Consider the following 14,106-nt stretch of genomic DNA (forward strand, 5'->3'; position numbering starts at 1 on the left):
ACCTTCACAAAGTCAAGACAAGAAGCAATGAACGTTATGTTTGGGGTCTTACCATCCCAATGCAGAGGGACCTCAGGGAATGTGGCATCCTCAGCCATCCTCATTCTGGAGCCCTAGGCCAGGAGCAGCCCTGACACAGGAAACAAAGGGCTTATCCTGAAACTTGGACCACGGGGTCATCTGGCTGCTGCAACGAACTCCTAAAGTCTCTGCTGGAAGCCTCTGTGTCCTAAGGGGATGCTGGGAGCAGTACCTCGTATTCCCCGAATCACAACAACGGGACTGTGGCCAGATGCCCTGATGTGGCTGGAAGACCTCCAGGAAACAGGAGATTTGGAAAAAGTCTCGAGCGTGGGATCAATGCCCCGCCTCCTCCAAGGGCTGACAACGTTTACCATCTCTGACTCTGTAACAGCCAACTAGCTCAGTGGCTATGAGCAGACCACAGAGTCAAACAGACCCCAGCTCTGCTCCTTGGGAGCTTGGACGGATCCCTCCCCGTCTCCAAGCCCCAGTTATCTCATTTATAAAACAGGGAGTAAGCCACACCCCCTCAAAGACTACTGTGACCATGAAAGAGGAGTCTACAGAGAGCTCTGGCACCTTATAAACGGTGGACTACAGTAGCTATCATGCTGGTGACAATGATAAAAGAAGGCTGGGCAGGAGATGGTCCTCCCTCCCGGTCCAGCAGCCAGACCATTGTCATCGGGCCGCATGATGACAGCAGGACCGTCATACTTACTTCCGGCCACAGTGTGCCAGGAAGCCCCATTGACAGTCCCATCCTCTTTCTGGAAGTCTTCCGTGTGGCACACCCTCCTCCTGGCATCCGTCATGAGGCGGTGGGTGGAGGCGTAGGCGTAGGCCAGCCAGCGGAACACGTGGTCGTCGGGTGTGGGAGTGTGCTCCTGCATCTGCCACGTGGACCTCGCCATGTCGTAAGGGTAGGCCACCACCAGCTCCCCGCCCTGTAGGTTGCCACCCAGCACGAAGGGGATCTTTTCCATCCAGGCTATGACGGCCCTGGTCTCCACTGCCACCTGTGAACGTTCCAAATTTAAACACATTTGAGAAATAAAATAAGAAGGAAACTGCTTTCTCTCCCTAGCTTTCCAAACAGGGACATAACTGAAAAAGCAATCATTTTATGGAATCACCTGAGCAAAATTTAGAGTTTCAAAATCTGTCCTGGGAAAACTGGCCACTGTGGAAATAATGGACAAAAAAGAGAGAAACCCAGAGAAGTTTCGTTTCCTAGGAACATTCCAGTTAATGCACAAAGAGGGAATGACAGAATTAGAGTATCAACATTCTGCAACTCCACTGAATTAATGGCTCAGTCAATGGATTAATGCTCACCAATAATTACAAAGAGAGAGAACCAAACGTAACGTGTCTCCTGATGACGGAACACACACCTAGAAAAACCATCCACCCTGTACGTGACCAAGTCCCTAGTCCAGGGGTCGGCAGACTTTTTCTATTAAGGACCAGATAGGAAATAGTTTAAGCCTTGAGGGTCATGCAGTCCCTGTGGCAACTACTCAACTCTGCCATTGTAGCAGGGCAGCACCACGGACAATACGCGGGTGAATGAACATGGCTGTGTTCCAGTAAAACACCATTTACAAAAACAGGCCTGAGTGGGACATGGCTACTGATGGCTGTAGTTGGAAATCCAAAAAAGAGGGGATGTATGTATATGTATAGCTGATTCACTTTGCTATACAGCAGAAACTAACACGACACTGTAAAGCAACTATGCTCCAATAAAAATTAATTTTAAAATCTTTTATTTTATAATTAATACCTTTTAAAATCATTTTCCTCACCATGAAAAATCATTGTAAATGATTGTGAAATTTTACCAGATACTTCCTTCTGCAGACAAATTATTTCTTTTGTTTTTTTCTATCATTTCATTGATTTTTGCTCTTTTTTTTTTTTTTTTTGTTTTTGCGGTACGCGGGCCTCTCACTGCTGTGGCCTCTCCCGCTGTGGAGCACAGGCTCCGGACGCGCAGGCTCAGCGGCCATGGCTCACGGGCCCAGCCGCTCCGCAGCATGTGGGATCCTCCCGGACCGGGGCACGAACCCGCATCCCCTGCATCGGCAGGTGGACTCTCAACCACTGCGCCACCAGGGAAGCCCTGATTTTTGCTCTTTTTAATCACAGTCTTTCTACACTTTGGGGGTTTCTTCTGTTATTCTTTTGCTAGCTTCTTAAGTTAGTTGATGTTCAACTTTTCTTATTTTGGAATATAATCATTCAAAGGTATAAATTCCTGAAAGCACTATTGTTTTTGCTATACTCCACACATTTTGACATTTAGTATTCTCATTATCTTTGATTTATTTTTTAGTCGCCAGTATGAACTTTTTCTTTGACCCATTACTTATTATTATTTTTTTAATTTTCTAAATACATGGTGATGTTTTCATTAACCTTATTACTGTCTGCTAGTTTAATTGTACGGTGGTGAGAGACTCATGGTCTGCCTGACTCCTATTTTCTGAAATTTGTTGAGATTTCCTTTACAGACAAGAACACCATCAATTTTTGAAAATGCTCCAGGGATTACTCAGAAGACTATGTATTCTCTACTTGTTGGTTGTAGAACTCTTACAGATCCCTATGTCAAGGCTGTTAATTGTTATTCAAATCTCTGTCTTTGCTGATTTCCTATCTATCTAACCTGTCCATAACTGAGAAAGGTATTGGTGATGAGAGGTTTGTGTAATTCTCCCTGTGTTTTTAAAGAACAAGCTCAAGAAACTAAATTCTGGACTTAAAGCAAAGACTGAAATCCAAGGACTTTCTATAATTGTGCTAAAATGATTACTTATCTCTCAGAGACTCAAGTCTAAGAAAGCTGGCAACCATGTTCCAATTTCGGTCCAAGCATTCCCAAATTATAACAGCACTTGAATCCTCAGCCTTGCCAGATGTCACTAGTATGTTAGCTTGGAAAAAAAGCAGGGATTATGTAGGGTGGAATTAGGAAATGTGAGAAAGGATTCAGAAGACCCAGAGGGCCTGAATTCTTTACTTCTCCACCCCCATAAGGCGCCCTTGGGCATCCTAACTAAACCGCATGGCGCATGGTATTGCCACTGTCTGTCTCCATCATTTGACTGGTTGCTTCTTGAGGTCCTGGAGAACACCATCCTGTGCATCACTAAATGAGGCAACCACGCTGGCCGTCCTCCAGTAAGTGGTACCCACATGTGCTGTGAGCTGGAGCTCTCTTTTTTTGATCTTGCAATGTGCTTGCCTAAAATATAGCATTTCCCAGCCTTCCCTTTGGGGGGTGGATGCCGAGTTTTGACTAAACTCTGGCAAGATTTAAACAAAAGTATTATGCAGGAATTCTAGGAATGCCTAGAAAGTGAACTGACTTATCGGAGAGGAAGACTTTTTTTTAACCTTTTCTCTCCTTTTCCTTCAAAGACATGATAGCTGGAGCACCCAGATGGAACTGCCATCTTGAATTATGACCTTGAAAAATCAAAGTGCACATGCTAACATCTGGAGGCAGAAAGATGACTTGTGGGTTCCTGATGATCATGGGCTTCTATTTGGCTGGCCCTGAACCATCTGCCTCCGGGGTTCTCTTATGTGAAAAAAGAAAAAAAAACCTTTTACCTCGTTAAGCTGCTGTGACTTTGGTTTTTTTCTGTTGGTGTACCCAAACCTAACACTCATATAGTAATCAAGGCAGACCTTTTGAAGGACATATAGGACAAAAGACTAAGGGTAAAGTGCATTTACAGTGGGCAGAGGAGGCAATAAAAGGCATGGGAAATTCGGCGAAAATTATTTCTTCCACGAGATACTTTTTTGCAAAACTAGACCTAAGAAATTTGGGGGAGACATTTCTCACCCAATTACATTTTTCTTTCCAAAGAAGCACCACATGTAATAAATCCATGGGGACTTGTGAAAATAAAAGTAAGATATCTCAAGTAATCAGTGAGGTCTTAAGGACAAACTTCACTGCAATTTCACTGCACTGCCAAAGATGAAGGTTACAATGACCGTAACAAACACGCACAATTGAGGCAAAGTTTTCTCGGGAAGCACCGCAAAGAAATCTAATTAAACGATTCCTCTTCTAGGAAGAATCTCCTCAAATTTCAATTTAAAAGGTAGTTATTATCTAGCACACTTCCCTACTTTTGGAGAAAACATGAAAGGAAAAAATGATTTTGTCTTGTTCTTAAACGTTATATCCTCTGCAAATACCGGTGGGTTTAACTTTGGCCTCCGCTGCTCTAGAGATTATGGGGTCTTTTTACTCACCGTGGCATTTTCAGACAGAAACCACTCAGGGATTGCAATATAGTGATTGGGAACTTTCCGTGGGATGTTCTGTCGGTCCTCTGCCCCCCAGAGCAGTGTGTTTAAGTCAGGAAAGTTGTTGTTGATGTCTATTCCGTCATGGGTCCAGCGTCCCAGGGACCAGCCTCCCAGCTCCGAGCCCTGGGAGAAAATTCAGAATATGAGGAACCCACAGGCTTCTGGATCATTCTGTCTCTCACATACATGAGGCACCTCCGTCTCCATCTCCATCTCCATTTGGGGTGTGTCTCTAAGCCTCTACGCACCCTCTGACCCAAAGATGACATCCAAAGGAGAATATTTGGTTAATAATCTGTTAATATTTGGTGGGTGATGGATAATATAGCCAAGCAACTCCAGAGAGGGAATGCACAGAATCATTCCTGCCATATGGCAGCGCTCAGAAAAGTATGAGGTCTCCCCTGCCTCCTCTTCCTTCACCTCTTCTACACAGGTTGAATGAAACTCCAAGCAGTAATGAATCTAAGACTGTGTCAGTGCAAAAATCAAACGCCACCATATTAATGCTTTCTCCCTGCAATTCTGGCTCACTATTTCGCACTGCAAATCCCTAACCGACCATTTGCACCAATAAATACAACAAAACTCTGCACTGTAAAACTTGCATTTGATAGGTACCATTGTTTTAAGTATAGTTTTCCATTTTATTCCCAGATACTGTGAATATAATTATGAATACACAATACAACATTATACTAACTGTAATCTATATATAACTCTCTATATAACTATAACCTATATAAATTCTATATCATAATTGGAACATGACATATAAACAATATATCAGAATAATAAAAATAACTGTCCTCAGAGAACTGATGAGAGGATTGTAGGTAATAATCAAGGTCAGAACGTGCCTTAAGTGCTCAATCAATGCTAGGTGTTATTATTATTCTATCCTATTGTTCCCACCGTATATATAACAATATTATCATTCATGCTCATTTTCTTCAGTCTGTTAGTGTCTCCCCATAATTCTCAATTACTGCCGTGCATCTTCCATAAGCCTTGCGGGTTTCCTTGTCTCAGCGGAAAGACACTTAAGAAGAAAGCTGGTAACGTGCAGTTCAGATCAATCATGGCTCAGCACATTGTGCGGGGGGGAGGCGGGGGAGAGCTGCTGTGCTGGGCGAGAGGAACGGTCCATTACCCCCTCGTAGGCCTTCTCATAGCCGTCGGGGTTGAGGGAGGGGATGATGTGGATCCGGGTCTCCTCCACCAGGCGGACGATGCGCGAGTTCCGGGCCAAGTACTCCTGGCACAGAAACTGCATCAGCAGAAGCATCAGCTCCCGGCCCAGCACCTCGTTGCCATGGGCCCCCGCGATGTAGTGGAACTCGGGCTCACCTTTACTCAAAGATGGGAAAAAACAGAGGATCATATCGGATGCTTCCAGCAAAACAGTCCTCGTCACATTGTATTAGGCAAGAAATCTCTGAATGATAGAAACTTACAATTTTAGCCCTCTCTGTTCTTTCAAATCAACCACAATTACACCAGTACAATTTTTATTAATTCCCAGATAGTCAGATATATAAGAAAATGAGTAGAAAAGTCTCAAATGATACCAGCCACGGGGTAGGAATGTTTAGCCTTATTTGGCAAGAACAAATACAATAACACAGTGTTTAGAGTTTAAAAGTTACAAATTAGACACAAGCCAGAGCAATTATTTTTCTCTTCGGGGAGGCAATTATTTTTCTTAAAAGAACTTTGTATTCAATTTTATAAAGATACAGAGATGAATAAATGCAAGCAGAAAGTAGTGTCAGGGCAAGTCAGCAGTGACACCGTTTTGTAAAGGGGGCCTGTCTTTGAGCTTGTTCTCTTCAAAGCTCAGCTTTTTCAACGTCGGATTTGTCAGTGCGGGCGCGAGCTGACAGCACTCCTGCCTCTTTTGTTGGCCAAGCTACTGCTTTTGCGGAAATGTGATTTCACCCACAGATAAAGCCGTTACCCTTTGAAAGGCACTCCTGAGAGAAACTCCTGGAATACCGATGAACATTGAAGTCGAGAGAATCAGACAAATCTCTGCATTTAACTTCCAGTGGATTTCTAAAGGGCTCACAATTTTACCAAAAAGAAAAATCTCTGACCCCACTGCCTCTCCTCTGCCCACTGACTTGTAGGAGAACATAGTTTTGGGAGTGATTGAATGAGAAATGGCTGAAAACAGGAAATGCTTGAAAATAGGATGGAAATTTAAAAGAAAATTAAGGGAACCATCTCTAACTAGAGCCCTTAATGACCGGGGAGTCCAGAATTTTCTCCGGGAAAAAAACCCTGTCCTAACCATCTCCAGCTATTTTCCTCTTTGGTTAGCGTGACCTGTCTCAGAGATGGGGAACAGAATTAAATACGGTCCATTTGGAGAAAAGGAGGGTATTTCTTAAGCAATTTGACAGCCCACATCATAAAATGAGGGGTTCACAGAACCAAGATCTGCAGAATCTATGTAAGAGTGAGTGCGTGGGCAGCTCCCGCCCTGTTTCGTGACCATCGCCTCGCTCTTTAAGAAAGCAGCAGACTCGAAGGGCCGGAAGCACTACAGAGGGGCAGCCTCACCGACTTCGTGCTCCCCAGGGTGGTCGGAGATCTCCACGGCGTACAGCTTCAGGCCCTGGTGGCTCTTGCCAATGTTGTAAATCCTGGTGATGTTGGAGCACATTTCGTTCACGACCTTCATCAACTGAGAAACAAGATGGGTTTACGGCCCTACACAAGGATGGCCACGCTGCACGGAGGGCAGACCTCTCTAGAAGACAGCCCTCTCCCACGGCCCCCTGCACACGCCCACCCTCCTGCACACCAGTGCTATCCCCCTGCCTGGAATGTTCTCCTCGTGGCCCCTCTGCCCGGTCTTCCAGCACCTCATGCCTGTGTTTCTCACCTCCCTGAGCTGGAGTGTCACCTCCCTGGGTGACGAGGTATTACCTTTTCACCTTGGTTTCCTGTTTTCTTATTGTGCCCTCATTAGACAGACTGAGCCTTTTCTCTCTATACCCTTGCCTAAATAAATATTTATTACTGAACGTCATTTTTCTCTTACACTGTAATGAGCAATCTATGATGTCAGGCTGAAGAAACACACACGGCTTCGCCCTCCTGGAACTCAAAGTGAGGTAACAGATGGAGTGCCATCGCCACTTCATTGGTGCCAAGTAGGGGGTGCGTGGAGGCCAGGGTGACGGGAGCCGTGCAGTGAAAGCGTGAGGGACGCAGGCTTCTACGAGAAAGTGAAATATATACGGGTGGTTTCCTGAATTTTGCTTGGACAGTCGAGCTTGTCAGACAGCTGCCAAAGGAAGGGAAGAGGGTCTGCTCATCACAGGAGCCCTGGGGCAAAGGACAGAGACACCCCCGCCAGAGTTCATCTCTGAACGGGTACCTGTGAGTGAGCTGGGTAAGTGGCCTTGACTTTCTGGGGGAAACTGTTTAGCCATCCCCAAGTGAAAGAAGCTGTGATGCAAAGGCTGTCTCTGCCAGGCACCAGACTAGCCACGCTTCCCCATGGTGGAGTCAGGTGTGTTCATGAGAACTTCTGACAGGGTGTTAGAGACCAGGAGGGAAGCTTGCGTGCTGTGGAAGCAGCGAGGGAGGACATCCCAGCCAGGGGTGTGGGCGGGCGCCCACGGAGCCTGCGCGTCCGGAGCCTGTGCTCCACAATGGGAGAGGCCACAGCAGTGAGAGGCCCGCGTACCGCAACAAAACAAAACAAACAAACAAAAAAAAAAACAAAACTATGGAACTGGTAAATCGGTATCGTAGAATTTCTGATGGAGTGGAGTGACATTGCACTTGGTTTGCCTTTTGTAACAGAGCGTTCTGCACTGCTGGGTGGAGGGCGATCCCCGGGCCTCGGTGCGCATCTAAAGGAATGGAGCTTTCGCTGCTGGTGCTTTGCTTTTACGACACACCTATGAGGTGTTACAGCCACAGCCCTGCTCAGGCATTCAGGGTCTATTCTCTCACCACTCCTGGGAGGGGGAAACATGCTTTGCTTTATGATAACTCACTTTGTGTTATAATATCTAGGTGAGAGAAAGAGAAAGCTGACTATAAAGGACTCTTGTTCAAAGAGGGAAGAGGCAGAAACCCACCATCACTGGAGAAACCACATGCCAGCAAGGTTAACGTAGCTTCACACCTCTCACCATGAGGGAGACATACCGAGGGGCTGAAGTGGAGGCACACAGGAGCAGGCCAAGTTTTAACAAGAGACACGGTGATAATGTCACTAGCAACGTTCACCATCGCGGTCATAGTAAGTTCTATTTCTCTACTGAATCTCATCGTGAGGACCCCCAGGGAAGTAGATAAGCAAGGAGGCCTGTCCCCATTCTACAGCTATGGAGACGGAGGCGCAGAAGGACATTGAGGGATTAGCCCAGGGTCACCCAGCTGGTACCAGGTGGAGCCAGGGCTTCGGACTCTTGAGTTCTTATCTGTCCATGAAGGTGCAGCAGAGCGATCGAAACAAGCAATGCCACCCCTTTTGTCTGTTGTACATGGGATTGTTCCAGCAGACGGCCACAGCACAAGCACCATCTGATCTGGGCCTCTCATACCAGTCCCTGCTGACCACACACGCTCCACTAGCAGCGTGGCCCTCAGCAAATCCTGATCAGCAGGTGACCCACTGTCCTGCGTTCAGATCAAGGACCAGTTCTGCAGACACAGAGCCACTCGGCTCATCCTGAGCTAGGTGATCGACACAAGCATTCAGTACAGAGTCCGGTTGCCATTTAATGCCTACCCTCCTTGCCCTTTTGATGAGCTGCCAGAGGAATGTGCCCCCTGTGCTGGGTTGTCATTTAACGCCTACCCTCCTTCCCCTTTGGATGAGCTGCCAGAGGAATGTGCCCCCTGTGCTGGGATCATGACCTTGACATTGGAAAAGGACAAACAGCATCTTCCCTGGATGCACACTTAGCCAGGGATACAGCCTCTCAGGATGGGGCGATTCTTAGCCATATCTCATTGGAGTCACCTCTTTATCCTCTACCCACCACGGCAGTATTTTTATACCAGTCACATTTTCCTTCTTGGTGTTGTGGTATCACGAGTATCTTTTCCACGCACAGGAACGAGAACACGGGCATTTGAAGACTCCCTTTAGGAAGGTTCTTGACAGTTCCCTCCACACCGTGGCCCTCTGCAATGCTGGGAAGGATTTCTCCAGGGGCCATGGGCACCCTCAAAAACCCAGCTGGTGAGCCACCTTGCTTATTTCCAAAGAGAGTCAGAAGATTTTTCGGAGTTTGAGTCTTAATGGTAAATGTTTGAGTCTTGATGTCTGAAGTAAGAGAAAGGGACAGAATTTTCTTCACTGCCTTGCTGAGGAAGCATATTCATCCCCAACAAGGATGACATCACCCAAAGGAGGTGAAAACTGGTTTTCCAGGGGCTCAAAATCTTAAATATTACATGCATTGTGGCCCTCCAACGTGCAACCCTACCTAACAAAATTTTATTCCTTCGTTTTTAATGTAATGGGTAATTAAGAAAAGTGTCTAGGAAGGGCCAGTAAGGAAACATGGCTGAGAAACACTGCCCTCGAGAGCAGTGGGTTTTGTAAGATTCTCAGCGTCCTGAAGACTCTTGTCTCCTCATCTCGGAGGTGGGAATAAATCACATCCTGGGATCTACTGAATTCCTGGCTCGGTTGCTTCCCTCCTCTCCTGAAGGAGACAGAAGAAAGAGCCCCCTTTCCTAGTAATTCCGTTTCGAGCAATACATCAGAGGATCAGAGCGGTACATCAGAGGTAAATTACGTGCACGATGACACTTGCCGGAGCAGGTTTCATCCTCTCACACAAGTCACTGCAAGTGGGGAGCTATCCAAAGGCTCCAGGGCAGAAAGGTAGCTGAGAAAACTGACGCATCCACTCACTGGAACATTCTGCAGCATCCAACGACAATTATGAAGACGGCAATGAGACATGGCTAATGATCCCATATTAAGTGAGAAAATCTGGGCAAACTTGTAACCATCCTCTGATCAAAATCGTATGAATTCTGTGAACACAGAAATGCAAACCCTGGATAGAAATGGGGGAAAATGAAAACCACTGATTCTTTAGGGTATTGGGTTCATGGAGGATTAACCTTGAGACTTTTAGTTTGCATTTGATATGGTTACAATATTGTTTATCCAATGAATTAAAATGTTAAAAAAAAAAAAAAGAAAGAAGGGAGAAGAGAAAAAGTCCTCTTCCATCATCTTTACTCATTTGTCTGAGAAACAGACACTGCATCTGATCAAGTGAAAACGAATTCCAGACGGAGGGGGAAGGAAGAGAGCCAGGGTAGGAGGCATCCCGTGGTGGGTGGAGCTGGGCTTGTCTGGATCCGCAAGCCTGCTGTCCTGCACGGGCTTCCTGCCACCATCGTCCACCCCCAGGGTCAGGAGCTCAGCGACCCCACTGCCTGCTGCCCACGACCATCCTCAGCTGCCCAGGAAATCAAAGCCACTAGCCGGCTGCCTTCCAACCCACGTCTCTCCTGGACTCCTTTCTACGCCTCATGCCACACGCTCCTTCTCAGCCAACCAACCAGAATTTCCTGAGCATTGGGCACCTGACAACAGCAGGTCCCCAACCAAAGTGCAATCTTTCTAACCTCTCCCCAAAACCACTTCTTTTTCTCCCGCTGTGGACGGTGTCCCAGGCCCTGGGAAGCACACCAGAACCCTATCTCTCTCCAACTTATTGGGGAATCCTAGGACTGGTCAGTCCCTCTCAGAAACCCCTCCCCCCATCCTTCTTCAGACCCGGCAGGTCCCTCTCCTGGGACAGAGCTCATCAGTCTACTGTCCATACAACTGCCGGAAGGATCTCCCCAAACACAGCTCTGCTCCTGGAAAAGACCTCCTGATTCTCAGACTCAAGACTAAAGCGTCTCCTGGCACTGCCAACTGTCCCAGAAACAGGCCATCCCCTCCTGCCTCCACAGTCCTGTCCTCCTTGTACTCACTGCTCGGACCACCCTTCCTTCTGTCTCTTCCTGCCACAGGCCCTGGATGACGGCGGACCTCATCTGCAACCCCACGCCGGCCCTGTCCCCCACATATCCCCCCTGCAACAACCTCAAAAGTACAGTTATCCAGTACACTTTATGGATTTAAGATAAAATGACAGAGTCTCTGCCCTTGTGGTCCCAAATGATGGAGAAAGGTAACGTACGTGTAGACACAGAGATGACTGAGCAATTATGAATGGTGACTCATGCTGGGGAGGCCTTCAGTGCTCAGAACAATTAACTCAATCTGCATCATAATATCAGCATTTGCGCAACGGCCTCCTGCCTCCCCCCGCTTCCCCCCATCCCCTTCCCGAGCCCCCGGGGCTCCCCCAGCGGGGAGAACGGCGGCTTATAAATCAGTGCTCCAGAAATAATTCTCACACGCGCTGGTCGCACACATTCTCATGACTTCCCTCCAAGCTACGGCTCTTCTGCTTTCTTTTCCTGCTCCCACGTCTGCTTCTCATTTCTGTGTTGTTTGTAAATGTCTCTCGTAATACTCGATAAACTAACATTTTTTTTTTTCCCTTGAAGTAGAAAGATTTCTACAGCAATCTAGCAGACTCCATACAGGGAATTGCTAAAAGTGCTGGCTTCTTTCCCATCCCCAGGAGCCAGGAGTCCAAATGGCAAATCACTTCTGGCTTGAACACTCTTCACGATTGATAGATGCCCCCAACCTCCGACAGTTTCCAGTTGAGTGCTGCGGGGTCCTGAGAGATCGGAGTGGGTCCCCCAGTGTCCCCTGCAGGGGCTGCATGGCTTTCTCGGGCTCCTCTTAGCTCTAACATCTACCAAGTGATGGGGACCAGAGTCCCACAGGGTAATGAAGCACATCCATTAGCTCTCCTCATATGAGAAGGACCTCCATTCTCCATGCGGGACAACTAGTTAAAGATACCACACTCTCTGTGCAGTGAGCTCATTTTAAATGCATTTAGATAGATTGCTTTTGACATTAACTGCACCAACTAAGTTGATATTTGCCTAATTTCTGGGCAAAAAGATGTCCCGAGATGCCCACTGAGCAAAGCTGTGTTAAGACACGAGTGCTTCATAAAATGGAACGGCGAGCAGTCGCACACACACCCGGAAGTGGAGAGCAGCAGGGATGACTCACAGACCTCAAGTCCAAACACAGACCACGAGGCAATTTCTTTAGCACATCCCACCTCTAAGTCTGGGCCGACAGGTGCCTGGAAGCAGCTGCGTGTATCTCAAATTAAATGACATGGAGACTAACCGGGTTTGTTGACTCCCTGGGCTGAAGCAGAGAGCCCTCGTGGCAAAGCCTCATTGCTCCGACCTCAGGAAAGTCTCGTGCCCTTGTACCGCGTGGCTGGTACCGCTCCCTCAGCACCTATGAGCCCTCACTTTGAGCCATGTTATTTTGGCCTCTGGTGAAGGCTTGTTCATTAAACATATTTGTGAGTACATTTCTCTGTTCCTTCTCTTCCAACAGATTCTTACATATCTAAGGGTTTCTCATTTGCCAACACTTGCCCGCGCTTTCTAGCACAAGGCTTGGGGGGAACGCTGCACAGGATTACACAGGCAAAGCACTCAGCACAGGGCTGCTTTTTTAGCCTGTCCTAAAAAACTCTTGGTCCCTTCTCCCTTCTGCACCCACTAGACAGATGTTGTCAATAGCTCAGGATTACTTGGTTTCTGTCATTAAATCTGGGGCCAATCTCATCTGGGACGTCTTTTCCTCCTAACAGTCTATAGCACTGAGAGCCATAAGGTATCAACCAGCTGTTCTGAAACCTGCCTGTATATTAGAATCACAAGGAGAGCTTTAAATAATTTAGATTCCCCAGTCCCTTTTCCTCAGGATTCTGCTTTAATTGGCCAGAGGCAGGTTTCAAGTATAGGTATTTTTCCAAATTTCCCCCAGTGATTCTAACACCGAGAATCAGAGAATCAGAATAACAAGGGGAGTGTTACATAGTCCCTCGTGGCTCAGTTTCGCCATCAGTAAGACAAGGCCAACAACAGTCCTGTGCTCCTAGGGTGGTCAGAGAGACTGACCACGTTAACATAGGTAAACTCCTAATGTAGGGAAATTGATGTAGGTCGTATGTGAGAGCTTCCTGCTATTACTATCACCAGTGTTATTCCGGATTCTTTTTCTTCTTCGACTCTGCACATGACTATTGTCCTTAAATCAGTGATACCACGCAAACACACAGCGATGTATTTTTTTAAATTGAAGTATAGTTGATTTACAATATTGTGTTAGTTTCAGGAGTACAGCAAAGTGATTCAGTTTTATATAGAGAGAGAGAACATTATTTTCCATTATAGGCTACTACAAAATATTGACTCTAATTCCCTGTGCCACCCAGTAAATCCTTGTTGCTGATCTATTTTACATAGAGTAGTTTGTATCTGTTAATCCCATACTCCTAATTTATCCCTCCCCCTCTCCCTTTCCCCTTTGGTAACCATAAGTTGGTTTTCTATGTCTGTGAGTCTGTTTCCGTTTTGTATATAGATTCATTTGTATTATTTTTTAGATTCCACACATAAGTGATGTCATATAATATTTGTCTTTCCCTGACTTACTTCAGTAAGTATAATATTCTCTTGATCCACCCACGTGGCTGCAAATGGCAATATTTCATTCTTTTTTATGGCTAATATTCCGTTGTATATACATATACCTCATCTTCTTAAGCCAATCGTCTGTTGATGGGCACTTAGGTTGTTTCCGTG

The 14,106-nt window shown here is 46.5% G+C and overlaps 1 protein-coding gene across 4 annotated transcripts in view; it reads right to left on the minus strand.

The window, feature by feature from the left end:
• CPXM2 (carboxypeptidase X, M14 family member 2) overlaps nt 1-14,106 on the minus strand; it is a 148,719-nt gene that overhangs the window by 38,375 nt on the left and 96,238 nt on the right. For 3 of the 4 annotated variants that reach the window (XM_027112864.1, XM_027112863.1, XM_027112862.1), the window contains exons 8-11: nt 6,931-7,054; nt 5,516-5,712; nt 4,306-4,485; nt 746-1,043 (exon numbers count right to left, since the gene is read on the minus strand). In XM_027112864.1, coding sequence (XP_026968665.1) covers nt 746-1,043; nt 4,306-4,485; nt 5,516-5,712; nt 6,931-7,054 — 799 coding nt within the window. The remainder of the gene's footprint in view (nt 1-745; nt 1,044-4,305; nt 4,486-5,515; nt 5,713-6,930; nt 7,055-14,106) is intronic. The other variant, XM_027112865.1, reaches the window with a different exon arrangement.

This window comes from Aethalodelphis obliquidens, unplaced genomic scaffold, assembly GCF_003676395.1.
Source record: "Aethalodelphis obliquidens isolate GAN/ISIS:26980383/991018 unplaced genomic scaffold, ASM367639v1 scaffold11, whole genome shotgun sequence".
NCBI lineage: Eukaryota > Metazoa > Chordata > Mammalia > Artiodactyla > Delphinidae > Aethalodelphis > Aethalodelphis obliquidens.